The 23,508-nt window shown below is 48.0% G+C and overlaps 1 protein-coding gene and 1 pseudogene across 1 annotated transcript; both read left to right on the forward strand.

The window, feature by feature from the left end:
- Nucleotides 1–8,087: 8,087 nt before the first annotated feature.
- Nucleotides 8,088–21,737, forward strand: LOC122421523 (cytochrome P450 2B4-like). The gene is made up of 9 exons (XM_043437607.1): nucleotides 8,088–8,319; nucleotides 13,690–13,852; nucleotides 13,999–14,148; nucleotides 15,444–15,604; nucleotides 17,038–17,214; nucleotides 17,689–17,830; nucleotides 19,684–19,871; nucleotides 20,045–20,186; nucleotides 20,602–21,737. Exons 1-9 carry the CDS (start codon nucleotides 8,149–8,151, stop codon nucleotides 20,790–20,792), a joined length of 1,485 nt encoding a protein of 494 aa, XP_043293542.1. The 5' UTR covers nucleotides 8,088–8,148; the 3' UTR covers nucleotides 20,793–21,737.
- LOC122421271 overlaps nucleotides 21,298–23,508 on the forward strand; it is a 28,086-nt pseudogene continuing 25,875 nt past the window's right edge.

A 23,508-nucleotide genomic window follows, 5' to 3' on the forward strand; every position in this document is an offset into this window, starting at 1 on the left:
ATTCCCCTCTTGAGAATAACCACAGCCTCCCTTTCTCCACACCTTGGATTCCATGATGTGTGCATTCATGAGCTCACTCTAGTCACCTCCCCACCCCCTAACGCCCCACCCCCCACCCCCCTGCACAGGATAGCAGGTTCACTGAGCATGGACTGAATGGACTGCCATGGCCCTGATCCCTCTGGGCTATCAGGTTTGGTCACATGTCTGTCATCGCTTGATGACACAGCTAGGTATATCTTGGCTCCTGGTGTGTCTCCAGTATCCAACCAAGAGGTGAACACATATACAGGCTCATTTATGTTGGCAGACATTTGAACTGAAAGAAAGGACTGTGGAGGAAGGGCTGTGCGATTGGGGTTGGGGTGGCTTCAGAAGGTACCTTGACCCCCAAATTGTCCACCTGCTGCAGGTTTTCAGCCAGCAGCCCTAGGAAGTCTTCATCCTTGTAGTCAAAACAATGGTCAAAGATCATGGAACAGATGATGTTGGAGACCAAGCAGCAAATCATGAAGGTGGGGTGAAAGGATGTATCTGTGCCAAGGTCAAGAGAGGCAAGAAGTTCTCTCAGCCACTCTTTACTTGGCAGCCAGAGCATGGTCCCTTCCAAGAATACATCTTACCATTTCACTCCCCTGCTCAAAGCCATTCCATGGCTCCCAGGCCCTTCCTCAGGAATTTGTTGTTGTTGTTGTTGTTCAGTCGCTAAGTCGTGTCTGACTCCTTGTGACCCCATGGACTAAAGCATGCCAGGCTTCCCTGTCCTTCACTGTCTCCTGGAGTTTGCTCACATTCATGTCCATTGAGTGATGAGAACCAACAGGGGTCTTATGCATGATTGTCCATCTCAGGGTCACTTGTCATGGACCCAGCCTGCAAAGTCCTGGGTAGTATCTCCCCGCCTTGTGCCAGGGATCTCTGTGTCCTAATCTGTACACCCTGAGAATATGTTAAAATATCTTTAATGGCATAGGGGGCTTTGCAGATGGGATGAAGTTAAGGATCTTGAGGTGGGGAGATTAACCTGGATTATCTGGATGGACCCAATGTAACAGCAAGAGGTTTTATAAGAGGGAGGCAGAGCGAATTCCCCAGTGGTCCAGTGGTTATGACTCCATGCTTCCACTGCAGGAGGCACAGGTTCTATCCCTGGTTGTGGAACTAAGATCCTGCAAGCCATGTGGTGTGTCCCCCTGGAGAAAAAAAGGAGCAAGGCAGAAGATCAGACATAGAGAAGACAGTGGCAGAGGTCAGAGAAGAAAGAAGATGCTATGCTCCTGGCTTTGAAGACTGAGGAAGGGGCCATGAGCCAAGAGATGCCGCATCTAGAAACTGAAAATGTATACGATAATAAAAAGAAATGAAAAACCTGTAAGATGATACAGCTAAGGAAATAAATAAGCTGTAAGATAATACATTTGTGTTATTTGAGGGCACTGAGTTTGTGATCATTTTTATATCAGCCATAGGAAACTGATACATCATGTGACTTTCCATCTGGGGTCATCCCAGTCTATATTAGTTTCTAAGTCTGCTTTAACAAGGATCACGGAGTCATCAGAGTTGATTCCTTCTAAAAGCCATGGGAGAGAATCTATTCCAGGCCTCTCCCCTCGTGTCTGGTGGTTTGCTGGCCATCTTTGACGTTCCCTGACTTCTCGAAGCATCATCCTCATCTCTGCCTTTATCTTCCCATGGCATTCTCTCTGGGATGTGTCTGTGTCCTGAACTACCCCTTTCATAAAGACACCAGTCTAACAAGATTGGGGCGCACACTAAGGACCTCTTTTTAACTTGGTTACATTTGCAATGAATGAATGGATATTCAAGTAAGGTCACATTCTTGGGTACTGGGGGTGAAGGGTTCAATTCAGTTCAGTTCAATCACTCAGTCATGTCCGACTCTCTGCGACCCCATGGAGTGCAGCACACCAGGTCTCCCTGTCCATCACCAACCCCCGTTGACTCAAACTCATGTCCACTGAGTCAGACTTCAATGTATCAATTTTGGGGATGACACAGTTAAACCCCAGAAAATCGTTATTCATGTCACAATAGTCTTCTGGGCCACTGCCATGACCCAAACACCCACCTGGGCCCTGGAAACACCAGACACATTCAGTCTGTGCCCTGCAGGGACTGGGATTTACATACCGCAAACTCTTCTGCTTCCTGACCTTTGTTTCCTGTTGATCATATTGTGGTGCATTTCAACACAGGGGCGAAACATTGCACTTTCCTGACCTTGGAGTGGCACCACCATGGACTTTCCTGACCCCAGGTCATGGTTCCTACTGTGCTGTGTGACCTGTGTGATTCATTCAATAGCCACATTCTTGATGTAATGCGTATAAACAATTTTAAAACACCCCATTTTAGGAATATTACTCATTCATGAAAAGGAACGCATCTAAGTCTGTGCTAATGAGATGGATGAACTTACAGCCTATTATACAGAGTGAAGTAAGTCAGAAAGAGAAAAACAAATGTCGCATATTGACGCATATATATGGAATCTAGAGAGATGGTACTGATGAATCTATTTGTAGGGCAGCAATGGTGATGCAGCCATAGAGAATGGAGTTGGGGACGTGGGGGTGGGAGGAGAAAGTGAGGGTGGGATGGATGGAGAGAGTAGCATGGAAGAACATACACTACCATGTGTAAAATAGATAGCGCTCGGGAATTTGCTCTATGGCTCAGGGAACTCAAACCTGGGCTCTGTAACAACCTAGAGGGTAAGGTGGGGGTGGGAGGTGGGAGGGAGTTTCAAGAGGGAGGGGACATGGGTATGCCTATGGCGGATTCATGTTGGTGCATGGCAGAAATGAACACAATATTGTAAAGCAATTATCCTCCCATTAAAAAGAAATGTTTTAAAAATGATGAGAAAAAACATAAAAACTCCCCATTTTATAGATGACAAAATGGAGGCCTAGGGAGGACAGTCACTTGTCAAAGCTAATATGTGTCAGAGACAATGTTTAAATCCAGGCCTGCAGGACTCCAGGGCCTCGATTTGAAGCCTCTAGACCAGGAAGTCTTTATCTGAGGTCCAGGCACCCCTAGAATTCAGGGGCCCTAGGAACTTGGATGGAAAACAAAATTGTATGTTTTTCACTAAACTCATTCTGAACTTTAGCCTTTCTCTCATTTATGAAGGCAGATTGCAGTCATGTCAGCAGTAACAGTGGGTTTGTCACTAATGGAAACCAGATATTTTCTTTTCTTTTTGGCCACGCCCTGCAACATTTGGGATCTTATTTCCCCGACCAGGAATGGAACCCATTCAATCCTGCTGCATTCCTGCTGCAGTCTTAACCACTGGACCATCAGGGAAGCCCCCAGAAAGCACAGATATTTTCACAGCACATTTCAATTGCAGCTCTGGAAATATCATTTAGACTCATCACCAGTCTAAGATGATGCCGCTAGATCTTGTTTTTGAACACGTTTCTGAGAAGAATGCACTATATCACACATTTGGTTTATTTTTGACTTTTAATAAATTGACTTTTGTGGGGATCTTATGAAGTAAAGGGTTTTTTTGTTTGTTTGTTTGTTTGTTTTTTATCATCATGGGCTTCCCTGCTTGCTCAGACGGTAAAGCATCTGTCTGCAATGCTGGAGACCCGGGTTCGATCCCTGGGTCAGGAAGATCCCAGGAGGAGCAAATGGCAACCCACTCTAGTATTCTTGCCTGGAAAATCCCATGGACAGAGGAGCCTGGTAGGCTACAGTCCATGGGGTCGGAAAGAGTCCGACTCGCCTGAGCGACTTTACTTACATACTTCACAGCAAACATAACATGAGCTGTACTATTTTTAAAAGTACAATTTGTAAGGCACAGTTCTGGCGAGGCAGAAAAGGAAAGACGACCTCAACAGAAGTAGGTTACCTTTATTCGGCAAGGAGGGGCGACAGTCGGCCTAACGACCAGGCTGAGCGGCGAAAGGGATCAGGGAGGCTTCATACTTATAGGGAGGTTTGTGGAAGTGATAAGGGAAACGTCAATCAGGCGGGATATTTTGAGTATTCTTTTGTTGAGATGACACTTGTAGTTGGGCAGGGGGTGATAAGTCTTCTGGGCAGGTGTAGGGGGTGGTAGGTTTCCGGACAGGGGGTGATAATTCCCAGATAGATGCAACTGGCCTGGAGCATCAGGATGAAACTAAAGTTATATTTTGCTTTCTCCTAAGTTAGATGATTCAGCAAGGGGCCTTTGAGACTGTTGTTCTCTTTTCTAGGCCCAAGAGACTCCTTTACAATTGAGTGCATGAAGTACACACAGGATGCTGTAAAACCATACCACTGTCTAGTTGCAGAACCTTCTCATCACCCCAAAGGAAAACCCTGTATATATTAGGCAGGCACATCCCATTCTCCCTTCCCCTAGTCTCTGCCAACAACTGATCTTTCTGTGTCCACAGATTTGCCAGTTCTGGATATTTCATGGAAATGGAATCATGTGCAATGTGTGACTTTGTGTGATTGACTTCTTTTTCTGGTTTGACATTCATTTATGCTAAAAAAACTTTATAATGGTATATGAAGAATATTAGATATCTTAAAAATTGCCTTTTTTTCCCCTTTTGAACTTTATTTTGTATTGGGGTATAGGCAACTAACCAGGAGGGCATGGCAACCCTTTCCAGTATTCTTCCCTGGAGAATCCCCATGAACAGAGGAGCCTGGCGGGCTACTGTCCCCGGGGTCGCAAAGAGTCGGACATGAGTGAACGACTAAGCGTCACACACAGCCGATTAACAACGATGTTGTGATAACTTCAGGTGAACGGCAAAGGGACTCAGCCATAGCGTGTGCTTGGCTTCCTTAAGGAATTTAACCGGATGCAGTTAAAAGCGTTATTCTGAAACCATTGTGCACCTTCATGTGTGAATGGGCAAAAGACGATTTGGAGCAAACCTCCCGATGTTTCCATTGACTTTAGCAGGAAAACAAGTGTGTAATGGGTAATACGTGCTAGAATCTACCCAAGTTGCTTTTTCTTTTGTTTAAATATTTCTAATTTTTATTTATTTGGCTGTGCTGGGTGTTAGTGGTGGCATGCAGAGTCTTTAGCTTGCAGCGTGGGGGATCATTAGTTGCGATATGTGGGATCTCGTTCCCTGCCCAGGCATGGAACCTGGGCCCCCTGGTTTGGCAGCGCAGAGTGTTAGCCACTGGACCATCAGGGTGTGACAAGCGTAGGTGTGACACCTGACTGAACTCTCACAGCATCCCTGGGGAAGGGGTTGGCCGTTATCCCCATTTGACAGTGAGGGAAGAGAGGCACAGCCAGGTCTGAGAACCACACAGACAGTGCTGGTGGCAGTCGGACATGACTTAGCAACTAGACATCTACAACCACCAGGGCGAGGGAAGTCGCCCCGTCGTGTCCGACTCGTTGCGACCCCCTGGACTGTGGCCCACCAGGCTCCTCCATCCATGGACTTTTCCAGGCAAGAGTACTGGACTGGGTTGCCATTTCCTTCTCCAGGGGATCTTCCCGACCCGGGGATCAAACCCAGGTCTCCCGCACTGCAGGCAGACGCTTTACCGTCTGAGCTACCAGGGAAGCCCCCACAGGGACGGCACCGGGGAAGGCCCTACACAAGTGGCTACACTTCTCCCGTGTTCATGTCTGTCCTCTGTCCGACTGTCTCGGGGCTTCTGGGTTTCCCTCTTTGTGTCTCAGCATCTCTCTGCCTGCCTCCTTGCCATACCTGTTCTCTCAGATCTCAGGTATCACCATTTCCAGCTTTGTGCCTCCTTCCCTGACAATAAAACGTGTCCCACTCCCAGGGTGATTAGCAAACCACCATGTACCCAGCACAGGTGGATGCTGGTCAAACGAAATGTGCACAGGTGATAGACAACCAGGAAGGACAACCCAGGGCTTGATGCCTGTATGTTACCTGTCACTGTGGGAATTTACTGAATGTATGACCGTTTATTGTTATCTGACCCTCCCGCTAGAATGTTAGCTCTGTGAGAGCGAAGATATTCACGTTTTGTTCACTGCTGTGTCCCCAGTGCCTAAAACAGGGCCTGGCACACAGTCGGCACCCAATAATGGCTTATTGAATGAATGAGTAAATGTCTGCTGTGTCCTTTGAGGTCTCGCCATAGCCTTGTCTTGGGTGTCTCTCTCAGTCATGTCTCAAGTCTCTCTTTCTGGGTCTGTCTGTCTCTCTGCCTTCCTCAGTCTTGATCTCTGAGTCTCTGTGTCCCTCTCTGTGGCCACAGTGCATTCATAGAACACTTACTTTGGACCAGGCCCCCTGCACATTGGGTCTCATTTGCATTCTCATAAATATCCTATAGGGTAGGTACCCACATTTTGCTGATGAGCAAACCGGAAGCTCAAAGAGCAGCAGACACTTGCCCAAGAGATTGTGAGTGTCCTCCAAATAGACTGGGAGCTCCTGTCAAGTCCCCTTCCCTCTTGATGAGTGATTGACAGCTCATGTTAGCAATCTAAGGGCTCGGAGAAGTCCTGTAGGAAAGAAAGCAGTTTGTTTCACCAAGCTTCTCCCTTGCTTCCTCACCCAGAGAACTCTTTCCCTTCGAACTTACTGTCCTCTCTGCCTCTCACCCTTTCCATTTCTTTTCCTTCTGCTTCTCTTTGTCTGTTATCTCTCTCTGCATCTGTCTCAGAAAGGCAGCCTGGTCAAGTGGTTGGAAGAACAGACTCTGGAGCTAGACTGCCTGGGCTTGACTCCTGATGCTACCTCTGGATGGCTGTGTGACCTTGGGCAAGATCTTAACCTCTCTGTCATTCACTCCATTGACTGAGTGAGGATTAGGTGATTTCCTCTGTGTAAAGCACTTCGTGTCTCCCCATCGGTGATTCCTGGGCCTGGAATAAGGACCCAAGTTCAGTGCCAGTTCACACAGCACAGTGGAACCCAGGACCTGGGTTAAGGAAAGTTCATGGTGGCCTCTCTCCAGGGTCAGGAAAGTACAGGTCCCACCTCTTCAAGAGATCAAGGGACACTGGGTTGGAGGAGTCTGACTCAACTGCTGGGGTCAGAGTTTTGGGTCCTCAAGAGGTTTGTCTAACATTGCAAGAAAGAGACTGCCACCCTCCTTCTAAAGAGGAGAGACAGAGGGAGGTGGAAAACCAGACCCAGGCCACGACAAGTGGACACAGACAGAATCATTAGCTTATTTAGTAAATACAAATGGAGCCTGCCAAAGGCTCAGGGGAGGCTGGAGACAGGCCAGCTGAGTGGACATTGATCAAACTGCACACAGTCTCTGCTCCTGGAGCTCAGAGTTTAAGCAGTGAAACAGACACAGAGATGGAGAGAGACAGCAGGAGGGAGACAGACACACACGGACTGTCATCGGGGGATGGAGGAAAGTCCTGCCGCTGTGAAGACGGAGGAGGAGGCTGGGAGAAAACTCAGGGCATCAGAGATCTGAGACCCCAGAGCTCTGTCTCACACCCCAATTGTTTCCTTTCTCCTGCCTCTCCCATCTGTGGCTCTCACAGAAGGGAGGGCGAAGGAGGGGGGGCTGGAGAGATAAAGGCTGAGTGTCTGCAAGCTCTGTAGTGACAGGGACTGTCTGATGCACATGCTCGCACACACACACACACACAGACCCATCCCACCACAACCACCACCACGAAAACACAACACACCTTCACGTGTGAGGCACCACATAAATACATAGATCCACATACGTGCAGAGACATATGCATAAGCACACTCACACTCATGTGCAGAAACACACATGGGCATGTTCACATAAATACAAGCCCTCTTTCATGTGTAAGAATCATGCAAGCACACACGCGCAAGCAGGTATGCACCAAAGTATTAAACACAAACCCACGAACACAGCTAAAGCCAGGAGACAACGGGTGCTCCCCATAGCCACAAAAGTCAACAGATGCATGGTGACCTTGTTATGGCTACCGTGGTGTCTCTGCCAGCATCTAGGGAGGGGCTGTAGAGGTATCAGGGGAGCAGGTCAGCTGACTACGGGAGCAGGAAGTATGTGCTCCTTTTCTTTTGAGTTCACACTCGCTGAGGATTCCAGGGAATGGATGATGTTACATAACTGGGTGTGGGGGCAGGCTTAGCATAAAAGGCTCAGCCAGAAGCCCAGCAGTTGGGAGACCTTCGGACGGCGGCCATGGAGCTCAGCGTGCTCCTTCTCCTTGCTCTGCTCACAGGACTCTGGGTCCTGCTGGCCAGAGGCCGCCCAAAGGCCCATGGGTGCCTCCCGCCTGGCCCCCGTCCTCTGCCCTTCCTGGGGAACCTTCTGCAGATGGACAGAAAAGGCCTGCTCAAATCCTTCCTGAGGGTGAGACTCATGTGGGCGGGGTCTGAGGGTGGCTCCTTGCCTCTGTCCTTGGGGATCATTCATCAGGGTATGTGAGGCATCCTTCCAAGCTCAGGGGTGGGCTGTGGGAAGTTCGGCGAGGAAGGGATGTGGAGCTGAAGTGTGGTGGATGGCGATCAGGCAGTCAGGGGCTTCCCTTGCTCAGTTGGAAGTGTGTGGACACTGTCCCTGGAGAGGGCGGGCGGGCGTGAAGTGGTGTCTGGGTGTGAGCCGGGGGTATAGAAATCCCTACTCCTCTGTCCCCCTCTCCCGAGTCCCTGCCTGCCACAGGAAGTGAGAGAGAAGGGGTGGTGGTACCAGTCAATAGGTTTCTCCTCTGCCAACGAAAGCTGTCAAAGATTGGCCCCAGCCAGAGCCAGACAAAGGGAAGGAGGGACGGGGAACAGAGGAGGCAGGTCCCAAGTTCTCACCAACGTTAACATTAATGTGCAATGAGTAGCTGACCCTGGAGTGTTTACCAGGCCCTGCATCACGGCTCTCTAGGCATGATTTCATGATGGATGATCTATTTATGTATCAATAATGGAATCCATGGGCTTCCCAGGTGGTGCAGTGGTAAAGAATAAGCCTGTCAGTGGGTTTGAATCCTTGGTCGGAAATATCCCTTGGAGTAGGAAATGGCAACCCACTCCAGCAGTCTTGCCTGGAAAATTCCATGGACAGAGGAGCCTGGGGTCTACAGTCCATGGGGCTGCAAGGAGTCAGACACGACTGAGCAGCCGAACACACGCACCGTGTAAGCTGCACCCACGATCCTGCTGCCCAGCAGGTCAGGCTCAGGGAACACTCGACAGTAACCCCCAGCAGCCCCAGTGCTCTGTCCCCTCCCCCCAGCCCCTGCAGTGACCACACTCCTGAGTCTCGGGCTTGCCATCTGTTTTCTGCGTTTTTGTTTTTTTGTGCTCTGCTGGTCCCTTTGCTGTGCTGTGCGAACTTCCTCTAGTTGTGGTGTGCCTGCTTCACTTGTAGCGCATGGGCTCTAGAGCGCGCAGGCTCAGTAGTTGTGACTCAAGAGCTCTCTAGTTGGGGCAGTCTGGTTTAGTTCCTCTGTGGCATGTGGGATCTTAGTTCCCCGACCAGGGATCGAACCCGTGTCCCCTGCATAGGAAAGTGGGTTTTTAACCACTGGACCATCCTTTGATTTAAGGGAGAGTGTTTTATCACAGATGTGGGGGCCCCAAGTGTGTATTATTTCATTTCCATCACAAGGGTGAACACCATGGACTTTGGTGGAAATATCTGGACTTAGTTTCTTCACTCAGAATTAAGTGGCTAGGATTTACCTGTATTGTGGAGTGAATTCATCAGGTCTTGGTTACAACAGCTCGTGGCCTAGAAGAGGAGTCGCCCTCACCTTAGAGAAATAGAGAGTGACGTCAGCCCAGGGAAGGCACTGGTCCATAGTTACACCCTGGGACTTCACAGAGGGGACATGCAAGTCCAGAATGGAGGACTTTTCCTCTCCTTTATAGATGGAAGCTGCCTAATAATTTGTTATTTTATTTATTGATATCAGATGCACACTCACTCAGTTGTGTCTGACTCTTTGTGACCCCATGGACTGTAGCCTGGCAGGCTGCTCTGTGCATGGCATTCTCCAGGCAAGAATACTGGTGTGGGTTGCCATGTTCTACTCCAGGGGATCTTCCAAACCCAGGGATCACAACCCCTTCTCCTGGGTCTCCTGACAACTTGGGGATCACTAAATCCTTTGGAAGTTTAAGGCATGGTTGATCCCCTCCTCCGTAAATATTCACATACATTTTGCATAAGTTTTTGCTAGTTCCAGACCCCCTAAATCTCTTCTATAGCTCTTGCAAGGATCCTTTGTATGTCTGTGATCCTCTTTTTTTCCTGTCGTGTCATGGGGCATATGGGATCTTAATTCCCCAACCCGGGGTTGAACTCATGCCCCCTACCGTGGGAGCTTGGAATTCCAACCACGGGACCACCAGGGAATTCCCCATGATCCTCCATTCTCATTGTGTCTTTGGAGAGAGAGAGAGAGGTTGGGAGAGATAGAGGGAGGGAGGGAAAGAGAGGTCATAGGTAAGTAGGTGTCATGATTTACTTCCAAATCCTTCTGGAGTCAGATGGATGAGGGTTTGTGTTCCAGATTCAACTCTTACTCATGGAATCTTAGCTTCTCTTCAGCAAGATGAGGTCGTGATGATAAGAATGCCTGCCTCATAAGAGACTTGTGAGGACTAGATAGTGCATGGAGCTTGGTATACAGTAAGTGCTCATTAAAGGACGTTACTCGATCTATTCATTCATTTATTCATTCATTCAGTGGTAACTTACTGGGCACCTTGTGTGTACCAGGAAACATTCTAGGCATTGATGACGTGGCATTAGACAGGGCACACAAACAGAGAAGGAAACATTAGGTTGGTAAGAACTATGATTAAAGTAAAGCAAGGTGATATTTTCAAGAGTTGGGAGAGCCAGAAACCAGTGGTCTGTGACAACCTAGAGCAGTGGATGGGGTGTGAGGTGGGAGGGAGGTTCAAGAGGGAGGGGACATAGGTATACCTACGACTGATTCATGTTCACATATGCAGAAACCAACCTAATGTTGTAAAGTCATTATCCTCTAACTAAAAATAAATATTTTTTTACAAAAGTGACAGGAGCCACTTGAAGCTACTTTAGAATGAGTGGTGAAGGAAAGGCTCCATCTTGCCTTGTTGCTGATCAGACACCCTGAAAGATGCCTGTGGATGACATCAATGAGCGACAGGTGTCATAGCCAGCACTCAGAAGCAGGAGCAAGCACTGCATGTTTGGGGAACCACAGGGAGCCTGGAGCTGTGTGATCGAAGGGTCTGTGTGAGTGGGTGGAGATGTCAGAGGGGTGATGGGGCAACATCGTGTAGGGCTCTGTCCACCATGGGGAAACTTCAGGTCTCATTCTCAGGGTAGGAGGAGCACTGGATGGTTTGAAACAGGTTAGGGATATTAATTAATTTACATTTTAATGAGGTAGCTCTGGTTTCAAGATAGGGTGGGGTGTGTAGTGAAAGGATTGTGTGTAGCACAGGAAAGGAAGTAAGGAGACCAGCAAAGAGGGTTTGCAGAGATCACGGTGAGAGAGTTTTCAGTGAACTTAACCTTTTTATAATTTAAGTCAACTTTTTAATCAAGTTTTGAAATTGCAGTATTGCTGATTTACCAAGTTTTGCTGATTTCTGCTGTACAGAAAAGTGATTCCGTTGTACATATATACACATTCCTTCTAAAAGTCTTCTTTTCCATCATGGTTTATCTCAGGATATTGAATGTAGTTCCCTGTGCTATACAATAGGACTTCATTTTCTATCCTTTCCATGTCTAAAAGCTTACATCTGCTGTGCCCGGCCTCCCACTCCATCCCCAGGTCTTCCCCTTGACAACAACCTGTCTGTTCTCTATGTCTGGGATTCTGTTTCTGTTTCTTAGGTATGTTAATTTGTATCATATTTGTTTCATTTGTGTCACTTTTTAAATTGATTTTTTTTTACACTGTGTTACCTTAATTTAATTATTATTTCTTTGGCCACATTGTGCAGCACGCAGAATCTTTGTTCCCTGGCTGTGTCATACTTTAGATTCCACATATAAGTGATATTATATGGTGTTTGTCTTTCCTCTTCTGTAAGTCAACTTGTAAGTGAAGTTTAACCTTTAGGGTAAAGTACACAAATCCTAAGTGCTCAGCTCAGTGAATTTTTTCAAAGGAACATACTAATGGAGTTGACATACAGATACGTAACAACTTGGCTCATGCCCAGAAACCTCCTTAAGTCCCCCTTCCAGTCACCACCCTGCTATTATTCTGACACCACAAGTTCCTGTTATCTGTTTCTGGATTTCATATAAATAGAATTATGACATATGAACTCTTCTGGGTCTAGTTGCTTTCACTCAATATTACATCTGTGAGTTTCATTCTTGTTGTTGGTTGTAGCAATGGTTTGTTTTTTCATGGCTGCATAGTAGTCCACATTATGAATTCATCACTAGCTGTTTATTCCCTAAGTTGCAGAGCATTTTATTATAAGGCAACTATGAATCTCCTCGTTTTTTATTTTGCTGAGCACATGTATGCATTTTAGTTGAGTGTATTTCTGGGAATGAAGTGGCTGAGTTACTTAGTATACATGCCTCCAGCTTCAATAAATACTGTTGAGCTGTTGTCCAAGTGGCAACATTTGATGGTATGATTTTTCAAATGTCATGATAACCCCCAGAAGGCTATCACTTTAGCTTCATGCCTCCCAAGTGGGTGGTTGGATCTCTGGGGAAATTGCCAGGAGGCAGATGGGGGTTGAAGGTGGGTCACAAGAAGGAAGATTTTAAAAAAAAATATTTTATTTATTTATTTTTCCTGTGCTAGGTCTTAGCTGCTCTTCACTGTGCAATGCAAATGCTTAGTTGTGGCATGTGGGATCCAGTTCCCTGAGCAGGGGTTGAACATGGGCCCCTGCATTTCGAGCTCAGAGTCTTAGCCAGTGGACCACCACGGAAGTTCCAAGAGGATGATTTTTCAGTTGAGATGCCAGTGAGATCTCACCAGACTCAACTAATATCACCTGGGCTGGGGTGAAATTATTAATAGGAATATTTAACCACCTGTGCTTCTTAGGGTGCTTTCCAGGTGGTGATAGTGGTAAAGAACCCACCTGCCAATGCAGGAGATGTCAGCGTTGTTGGTTCGATCCCTGGGTCAGAAAGATCCCCTGTAGGAGAGCATGGCAACCCACTCCAGTATTCTTGCCCAGAGAATCCTATGCATACAGGATCCTGGCAGGCTACGGTCCATTGGATCGTAAAGAGTTGGACACGACTGAAGTGACTTAGCACACATACATGCTGGTTAAGACACAAACCAAGCCAAGCAGTGTGGACTGGGCTGGGTCACGGGTTAATCTTTTAGTTGCTGGGTTCTGGGAAGCAAAAAGGCAGACTGGGGTATAAGGTCTTGGGTCAGTGGGTAGTTATCAATCTATATGTAAGTGTTTAATTACCAATCTATATGTAAGTGTTTTAGGGCTTCCCTGATAGCTTGGATGGTAAAGAGTTTGCTTGCAATACAGGAGACCCAGGTTCAATCCCTGGTTTGGGAAGATCCCCTGGAGAAGGGCATGGACACCCACTCCAGTATTCTTGCCTGGAGACTTCCTTGGAAAGAGAAGTCTGGCGGGCTACAGTCTATGGAGTCGCAAAGAGTCAGACACAACTGAGTGACTAACACACACACACACAAGTGTTTGCCTGGTTTAAAAATGGAGATGGGGACATTGGTGCATGCTGACTAACAGCAGCCCTGGCTGTGGGTGTGCTTGGCAGTTCCAACAGAAATATGGGGACGTCTTCACGGTGTACCTGGGGCCAAGGCCAGTGGTCATCATATGTGGGACAGAGGCCATTCGGGAGGCCCTGGTGGACCAGGCCGAGGCCTTCTCTGGCCGAGCGAAGATCGCCGTTGTTGACCCAGTTTTCCAGGGATACGGTAAGGGCCTCAAGGCCACCGGGAGGGGACCGGGGATGAGGATGGGGATGGGGGAGGGTGAGTCTGGGAAGGGAAGATAAGGGTGGAGTGGGACCCGGAGTCTCCTTGAAAATTCCTCTGCAACCCAACCCTCTCCTAAACCCTAGGTGTTATCTTTGCCAACGGGGGACGTTGGAAGGCCCTTCGGCGGTTCTCTCTGGCCACCATGAGGGACTTCGGGATGGGAAAGCGGAGCGTGGAGGAGCGGATTCAGGAGGAGGCTCAGTGTCTGGTGGAGGAGCTGCGGAAATCCCAGGGTGAGCCCTGGGGTGGGTGTGGGCAGGAGAGGAACATGGGGAAGCCGTGTGAGCACAGTAGCCCAAAGACAGAGGGTGTAGGTGGGCAGAGAGAGAGAGATGTCGTGACATAGAGGAGACAGAGCTTGGGAGGCCAGCAGAGGAGCAGAGACTGAGAGAGGGGCAAAGACATGGGGCAGAGGTGGGTAGGTGAGAAATGCGGGGGGCAGGAGAGATACAGGCGTGCAGTGTCAAGAGGAAGGCAAAGATGACTCAGGCAGTAAATAGCACGTTAGTTGCCTGTGTTCAAGGGAACCAGTTTGTGGTTTGATTGTATCTGTCAAGGGCCAAAATGTGACTTCAATAAAAAGAAAGTAAAGAGAAAAAAAGAGAAAACAGACATTTCAAAAAAAACGAACATACTGTGTTTTCCTTTCTTTGGGTGAACCACTGGCAGTGAGCAAGGGGGCAGTCGGGATTTTCTGCTCTTAGGAAGTCAGGTGGGCACTTCTGGGGGCTTTAGGATTCCTCAGAAATGTCCTGACTGAGACATAGAGGTGACAAGATGCTTTCTTAAGAGATTTTGAGACATAAATGGAGAGTCTTGGAGGAAGAGGCAGAGCCACGGACAGCTATGGAGGTATAAGGATGGAAGGACTCAGAATAAGACAAGAGGAGACAGAGTGATTCAGATGGAGACACAGAGAGGAAGAAAGAGACAGATATGGAGGGATTGAGGCAAAACGAGAAGAGACTCAGAGAGGCAGGAAGGAACAATGGCAGAGAGATACTGAGGCAGGAAGATTGGAGAGAGACAGGAGGCTCAGGAAAGGGTGTGCAAGGGAAAAAGAGACAGTGGACAGGAGAGACCCAGGGAGAGGCCGCACTGACCTACAGGCCTGGGGGCACAGCCCGCCCTCCCTCCACCTGGGGCGAGCTTGGTGAATCCAGACACCAACAATCAAGTGCAGAGCAGTTCCCCAGGACCAGAGAGCTCTAGGGATGGATGGAAAAGATGGGGGTGGTGGTGGGGAAGTGCGGACAGTTAAGGGACCAGGAGAACAGAGTTTTGTCAATGGCACCTGCAATTGATTGAACATGTGGTCTGCACCTTCTTCACAGGACTGAGATGAGAATTTAATAAAATAATATGTGAAGTGCTTAGAATAGGGCCTGGCACAACTAGGCTAGTGAGTGTTGGCTGTTATGAGGCTGCTTTTTTTTTTAATTGTGAGTGACTGATAGAGGAGAGTCACACAGAGACAGCTCCCACAGCACTTGAGTCTGTGTCCTATGACCCACCCCTTTCCCTCTAGGAGCCCTCCAGGATCCCGTCTTCTACTTCCACTCTATCACCGCCAATATCATCTGCTCCATTGTCTTTGGAAAACGCTTTGACTACAGAGATCCTGAGTTCCTGAGGCTGCTGGACTTGTTCTTCCAATCGTTCGTGCTCATCAGCTCCCTGTCCAGCCAGGTCTGGGAGGGCAGAGCTCGGGTGGACATCCAGGCAGGGGAGAGGGGTGATTTGCTTTTGGGAACCGGGATGCAGCTTCCAGCGGAAGAGAGCCAAAGACAACAGAGAGAGAGAGAGACAGGGACACAGAGGCCTGGGGAAAGGGAGAGATGGTGAGACAAGGACTGAGAGAGTAAGAGGAAGAAAGGGGAGTGATGGAGGAGGGAGAAACAGAAAGAGGAATCAAAGACACACACATGAACCTGGTCCTGTCTTCAAACAAAAAGGTAAAGTGTGTCTTTCTCAATGAACCTAGAAATACCCCTATTGCAAAAAGTGAAAGTGTTGGTCCCTCAGTTGTGTCTGACTCTGGGATCGCAGGGTTGTAGCCTGCCAGGCTCCTGCTCTGTCCAAGCAGTTCTCCAGGCAGGAATGCTGGAATGGGTTGCCATTTCCTCGTCCAGGAGATCTTCCGGACCCCTAGCATTGCAGACAGATTCTTTACCTTCTGAGCCACCAGGGAAGCCCCACCCCTATAGTATGTTAAGCTAAAAAGTGAAACTTCAGAAAAGTCTGCCTGGCTGTTCCTCTCAACCGAGAGTGCAGGTCAGAGTCACAGGAATGAATATGGCAAATCCAAATTCCCATGACCTCCTAGTGGAGAGTCAGGCCTGGAAAATCTGCAAGGAGGTTCAGATGAGTACTTGCACAAGTCCAACACGGGGTTTCAATTTTCTTCTCTCACAGAGAACCACAGAGAGGGGAAAAGTCTGGAAGGAGTTCTGCCAAACAGTTAACCATGTTATCTCTCGAAGGACAGGTGAAGGAGGAATTCCACATCAGAGTTTATACTATCCTGCATTTCTTGCAATTGTTGGCAGCAAGTTAGAAGTTACATTTCTCATTAGGCAAAGCAATACACATATGCTCCCAGACAGTCAGCAGCTTCATTTTTTGTAAGCATTCTGTCATCAACGCCTGACACAGCAAGGATGATGCAAGAGGAGGAAAGAGGCAGAGAGAGGTTTGAGTAGAAGAGATAAACTGGCTGGGGTAGGCAGGGACAGGGCAGAGGGTGGATGAAGAGGAGACCCATGGAGATGAGGAGAGGTGGAAAGGAGAGAGAGACAGGTGGGCCAGAGACTAACAAGAGGACACAAGGAGAGGGGGAAAGATGCAGAAAGAGAAAAATGTGATCTCTTACACAAAGGAGACACAGAAGCAGTGAGTGAGGGGCTCAGATACAGAGTGAGAGCCGGAGGGAGACAGAGACTGAGAGGTGGAGAGAGAGACAGAGACAGGGAGACCAAGACACCCCAGAGAGGCAGAGAGAGATGGAGAGAGAGACAGGAAAACAGAGATCCCTTGTGAGGGTACTGGGCAGAAGGGCTGTCCCTCCCTGTGACCCGCTAGCTGAACCCTGCAAGGGCCTCACAGTCCCTTCTCTCCCACAGCTGTTTGAGATCTACCCCAGCTTCCTGAAGTACTTTCCTGGCTCACACAGGCAAATCTACAAAAACCTGCAGGAAATCAACGTCTTCATTGGCCACAGTGTGGAGAAGCACCGTGAGACCCTCGACCCCAATGCCCCCCGGGATTTCATTGACTGCTACCTGCTCCGCATGGAAAAAGTGGGATTTGGAAGAGGCAATGGGGTGGAAGGGAGGAGAATAAAAGATGTAGAGTGAAAAGGGCGGGGAAAGGAGTAGAGCAGTGGGGGGAAGGGAGAGGGGAGGGGAGATTTGGAAGGAAGCAGAGGGAGAGAGGAAAGAGGGGGGAGTTGCTGGGGAGGAGACAGGTACGGGAAATACAGGACAAGGGGAAAAATGCAGCAGCTGGTGAAAAGAGACACAGAGGCAGTGAGACTGGGAGACGAAGGGGAGCAAACACACCAAAGAGATGGAATATGGTTGAAACAGAGCAAGACAGAGCGAAGGGAGATTGAGACTGAGATAGAGAGATGGTGGGACACACAGAGCATAGAGGAAAGGGGAAAGGGCCAGACGGTTTAAGACCCAGAAACAGGTGGAGGGACCCTGAGAGAAGAGGTGTGGGCAGCAGGGCCCCGGCCTCCCCTGATGTGAACCCCACCCGTCTGGATTCAGGATAAGTCCGACCCCCAAAGCCAGTTCGATCATCGGAACCTCATCATGTCTGTTCTGTCGCTCTTCTTTGCTGGCACGGAGACAACCAGCACCACGCTCCGCTACGGGTTCCTGCTCATGCTCAAGTACCCGCACATAGCAGGTGGGCAGGCCGGGGACGGGCACTGGGAGGGGCTTCTGACCCCTCTGCAGGTCCAGAAATGGGGCTAGAGGTCTTTGGTGAAGGAGAGAGGCAGCTTTCCCCTCTTACACCAGGAGCCTTAGGTTGTTTTTGTTTTTCTGTTTCCCTTGGCCCCTGACCAGGCATGGAATTTGCACCCCATGCTGTGGCAGTGAGCAGCCTTAACCACTGGACCAGCAGGGAAGTCCCCTGAGCAGTGCAGGTTTTGAATGATCTACCCAACTAAGCCAGGCCTGTTGGTGGATGGATGAATGAAGAATCTGTCAATCTGGGGAGTTCCCTGGAGGTCCAGTGCTTACAACTCAGTACTTTCAGTACCATGGCCCTGGGTTCAATCCCTGGTCAGGAAACTAAGATATGGCAAGTAGTGCACAGTGGCCAAAAAAACAGAATCTGTCAATCTGTTTTCCTACTGTTTCTTCTATCACTTAAAGATCGACCCACTCATTTACCCATCTGTCCTTTCAACTCATCAGTCAACCTGTGCACTTAGATTCTTTCATGTATGATTCATCTAGGGTATATACATCCATGCTTTATTTGGACAAACTGATTCATCTATTGATCGTTCGAAACAGTGATTCATTGAATGAAGTGTTTTTCACTGGTTCATCTCTTCCTTCATTTATTCATGCATCCATCTGTTTTTCTAAAACTAGGTTATATACTTTAATCCTTCCATTGCTTGTTTTTCACTGCATCCTTCACCCATCTATCTTTTCATTTATTTATTTAATAACACACTCATTTATTCACCCTTGATTTATATATCTATCATTCAATCCATCCAACCACCCATTTATTCCTCTGTTTACCTGTTCCTTTAATGTATTCATTCACATGTTCTTCCAGAAGTTTAGCGATCCAACCATTGATAGGAGTTATTGGTTCATCAAGTTCATATATTTATTTGTCTATGGATCATTTAGTAATAAATTACTCTTTGATAAGTTAAGAATACATCCATTCATTAGCATTCTTCCATTTACCAGTCTTTCCACTCATGAACTGGAGAAGGAAATGGCAACCCACTGCAGTACTTTTGCCTGGAGAATCCTGTGGACAGAGGAGCCTGGTGGGCTGCTGTCCATAGGGTCCCACAGAGTCAGACATGACTGAAGCGACTTAGCATGCATGCATACATTGGAGAAGGAAATGGCAACCCACTCCAGTATTCTTGCCAGGAGAATCCCAGGGACAGAGGAGCCTGGTGGGCTGCCGTCTATGGGGTCGCACAGAGTCAGACATGACTGAAGTGACTTAGGAGCAACAGCAGCAGCAGCTGCTCATGAATTGATCTACTAATTGATCAAATGATTGATGTGCTCATTTACTTCTCCAGTTGTTCATGGGTTAATCCACTGATGTGTTTTACTATTATATTCCTGAGGACCTAGCACAATGCCTCATCTATAATATACACACGATAAATATTAGTTCATTTTCTACTCATCTTAGAGGAGGAATTTTGATAGGTTCATAGCCTTGAGTTCTTAGTCTGAAATTCTGAGCAAAACTGGGCTTCACATGTGTGTGTGTGTTTGCTTGTGTATGTTGGGAGAGAATCCATAATGTTTGTTAGATATTAAAGAGTGAAAATTCTTGTAGTTTTCCCATTTGTCCTCCCACTCCAAGCTGGTTACTCAAAGGAGTGTCAATGATCTAACCATTTCCTCTGGGTTTTCCGGGCTTATTGGCCTTGAAATGAATGGACCAATGTTCATAGAACATTGAACTGTGTTCCAACATAGAAAGCAGTGTTCCTGGTGAAATGTCTCTATCATGAGGTTCACTGGTCCCATGCTTCTGTGCAGAGAGAATCCACAAGGAGATTGACCAGGTGATTGGCTCACATCGCCCTCCAGCCCTGGATGACAGAGCCCAAATGCCATACACGGACGCAGTCATCCATGAGATTCAGAGATTTTCGGACCTCATCCCCATTGGCGTGCCCCACATGGTCACTAAAGACACTCATTTCCGAGGGTACATCCTCCCCAAGGTACAGCACCTCACTGGGCTGCCATATCTCCCTCGTGTGGTTCTCCTGGGTTCTCTTTCATCTCCCAACCTTGACTTCTTTTTGGTTTTATCACTCAGCCTTGGGTCATGATGTGTAGGGGTGGGTTGGGGGAGGAAATGGAGATATCTTTCAATCTTGTGACCCTCCCTCAGGGCACAGAAGTCTATCCCATCCTGAGCTCTGCTCTCCATGACTCACATTACTTTGAGAAACCAGATGACTTCAACCCTAACCACTTTCTGGATGCCAGTGGGGCAGTGAGGAAAAATGACGCTTTTATGCCCTTCTCCATAGGTAAGCTGGGCCTGCATTCCAGAGTGCAGGTGCCATGACCTCTTGAGGACAATCAAAGAGAGGTCTTTGTTCATTGAGCAGTTTATCTGTGCCAGTTGCTTTACCTGTATTAACTCATCTCATCTTCACACCAACCCTAGAGGGGGCTTGAGAACCAAGATCACATCCCAAAGCGCAACTCTGTAAGGGGGACAATTATATCTCTCTACACACAGGTATTAAATCTGTTGAGCACCACTATGAGCCAAACATTTTATCAGAGTTTGAAGATAACGCATCAGACAAGTCACAAAGAGACACAGTTTGGCTTTGGGTAGTGATGAGGCAAAGTGTATGCATCCGCTCCCAGTGCACACCGTGATCCGAAATTCTGTGCCTTGTGTCCACATTGTGAACCTTTTTTCTGTCCCCACAGGGAAGCGCATCTGTCTTGGCGAAGGCATTGCCCGCACCGAATTATTCCTCTTCTTCACCACCATCCTCCAGAACTTCTCCGTGGCCACCCCCGTGGCCCCTGAGGACCTTGACCTTACTCCCCGGGAGAGTGGGGTAGGCAGAGTACCCCCCAGCTACCAGATCCAGTTCCTGCCCCGCCAAAGAGGCTGAGGGAAGGTGATCAAGGATACCAGGGTCACATGTGTCCCCACCTCTGCAGAGAATGACCCCCGAACTCTCTCCGTGTCTTCCTGCCTCTGATCAGGCTGTGCTGTGAGCCAGCATCCCTCCCCTCCATGCATGCCACCTCCTTGGGAAAGTCCCATCTGCATCTCACTTCCTTCCGTCCTTCTGCAGCTCTTCTAAACTCAAGGAGGTGTCTCCTTTCACCTATTAATAGATTTCCACAAGTGATGTATACATATATACATAAATATGTGTATATATGTATATGTATATATATGTACATGCATATGTATATGTATATACTTGGTTGAATAAATGAAGCAAAGAATGAAAACTTGCCTCAGTATCTCTCAGCATTTCTGCCTTTGAGGCCAGAACTTACCCAAGTGACTAGTCCCCTCTTGAGAATAACCACAGCCTCCCTTTCTCCACACCTTGGGCTCCATGATCTGTGCATCCATGAGCTCACTTGAGTCCTTCCAGTAGCCCTATGCGGTGAGTACAATGATCATGCCCATTGTACAGATGAGTAAACAGAGGCCATGCAATGGCCAGCATGGTCTGAGGTGACCTGGCTAGTGAGTGGAGAAGCAAGATTCACACTCTGGGTTCCTGGCTCTTGAACCCAAACTCTTCACACAGCTCCTTTCTGTCCCCAAGATAGACTTTAAAGTGAAGATGAAGTTCATATCTTGTAACTAACCAGTCTCAAGTGTATAACGAGGTAGCACTTAGTTCATTCACAATCCTGGCCATCACCAGCACTATCTAGTTTCAAACATTTTCATCACCCAGAAGAAAACCTGGTACCCTTATTAGACATTCCCCATTTTTCCTTGTGCTCAGCCCCTGGCAAAACCAAATGCTTGATGTCTCCATGGATTTGCTATTCTGCACATTTCATATAAACGTATCATACAATGTGTGTTCTTTCATGTCTGGATTCTTTCACGTAGTGTGATGCTTTTGAGGTACATCCATGTTGTAGACTGTGGGTTACACAGAGTGGTCCTCCTTATTTATCTTCCTGCTTCTCCTGCCTCCCTCCTCCCATGAAGGACCTCAGCCCATGGCCCCTGAGTTGTGTGGCTCTATACAGGGGTCTTGGATTCCCTGACATACCCCCTCCAATGCCCCGAGTGGCAAATAAACATCAGAAACCTGACATCCCTGGGTCCAGTGGTGATCCCTGCCAGCTTACAAAGACTCATTGATTGTCAGGTCACTGGAGATCATTCCAGAAGATGAGAACTGCTTCATCTCAATGTCTGTTCCTTGAGGGAAAACCTATTGTCTTGTTTAATACTCTACCATCAGCATCTGAGGCAGTGTGTGGTAGGTGACAGGTATCTAAAATATTTGCTGATGGATGAATGAACAAAGCAATGAACCCCTAAGCCCAGACCACATGGAGTTAGGTCTTCCATCAGACCCCGCCTCCTCCTCTACACCTCACTCTCCACAGATGTGCAGACAAACCCCTGTCCCCAGTGGGCACAGGACGCCCACTTCTGCTGGCCTGCTAATCTTAATCTCTTAGTTGCGATGCCACTCACTGATAAAATGTCTGAGAGCCGCCCTTGCAGGGCCACCACCCTAAGTGCAGCCTCCACAAGTTCCTTCATCTGACACCATCCCTCTTCCTTGGAGGATGTGCTCTCTGTTCAATGGCATCGCCCACCAAGACAACTCTAGCCCATCAGGGACCCATGGGGAGCTGGCTTGGGATCTGCTGAGATGATAAAACTTCGTGGCCTCTGCAACCCCTGCAAACTTCGGGCTCCCTGTTGTCTCTGGAGAGTTAACAGGAGCTCTGCCAGGGCAGGATCCTGGCACAACCTCCACACCCATCGGGCAAAATAACAAAGAACAGAGACACCTACATTTTTAGAGGAACGTCAGAAGGAAGGCAGGCATGGACCATGGCTCTCTCTGCCATCCAGCTCCTCATTCTCTTCATTGGCCTCCTGATCCTCTGGGGCTGCCCTGCCTCCCGGGGCCACCTCCCCCCTGAACCCCGGCCTCTGCCCTTCCTGGGAAATGTTTGCAAAAGAACCCCGAGGATTTACTCAAGTCACTGCAGGTGGTGAGATGCAAAGGGCACCAGGGGGTGGAAAGCAAGAGGTGGGTGAAAGGGAAACAGCTCCCAGTTAGCAAGGGAGCCGGGGGAGGCAGGTCAACTTTGGATGGGATTTCCCAGACTCCCTTGGGAACTGTCTTCTTCCAGCCATGCTCTGGCCCTAGATATGCGACAGAGAAGCTGCCAGAATTCCTATGAGAAGGAGTGGAGGATGGATTGAGTGAAGAGAGAAGTCACTTTTTTTTTTAATTAAAATAGTTTATTGGAGTATAGTTGATTTATACTCTTGTGTTAGTTTCAGATGTACAGAGAAGTGATTCAGTTAAACATATACATATATTCATTCTTTTCAAATTCTTTGCCCATATAGGTTATTACATAATATTGAGTAGAGTTCCCTGCTATATAGAGGTCCTTGTTGATTATCTGTTTTATATTAATATGTAGATGGGTGTGTATGTTAATCCCAAACTCCTAATTTATCCTGTCCCACCTCCCTGCCTTATGTTTTCTCTTCAGTAACCATAAATTTGATTTTTACATCTGTGACTCTGTTTCTGTTTTGGAAATAAGTTCATCTGTATCATTTTAAAAAATTGTATTCCACATATTAACAACATC

This window comes from Cervus canadensis, chromosome 18 (assembly GCF_019320065.1).
Source record: "Cervus canadensis isolate Bull #8, Minnesota chromosome 18, ASM1932006v1, whole genome shotgun sequence".
Classification (NCBI taxonomy): Eukaryota; Metazoa; Chordata; class Mammalia; order Artiodactyla; family Cervidae; genus Cervus; species Cervus canadensis.

What these genes read in the sequence shown, in the direction of transcription:
- LOC122421523 (XM_043437607.1), top strand. Translation starts at nt 8,149, where the DNA reads ATGGAGCTCAGCGTGCTCCTTCTCCTTGCTCTGCTCACAGGACTCTGG. An exon ending in TGCTCAAATCCTTCCTGAGG is followed by an intron (nt 8,320 to 13,689) that starts GTGAGACTCATG and finishes TGTGCTTGGCAG; the next exon opens with TTCCAACAGAAATATGGGGA. An exon ending in GGAGCTGCGGAAATCCCAGG is followed by an intron (nt 14,149 to 15,443) that starts GTGAGCCCTGGG and finishes CTTTCCCTCTAG; the next exon opens with GAGCCCTCCAGGATCCCGTC.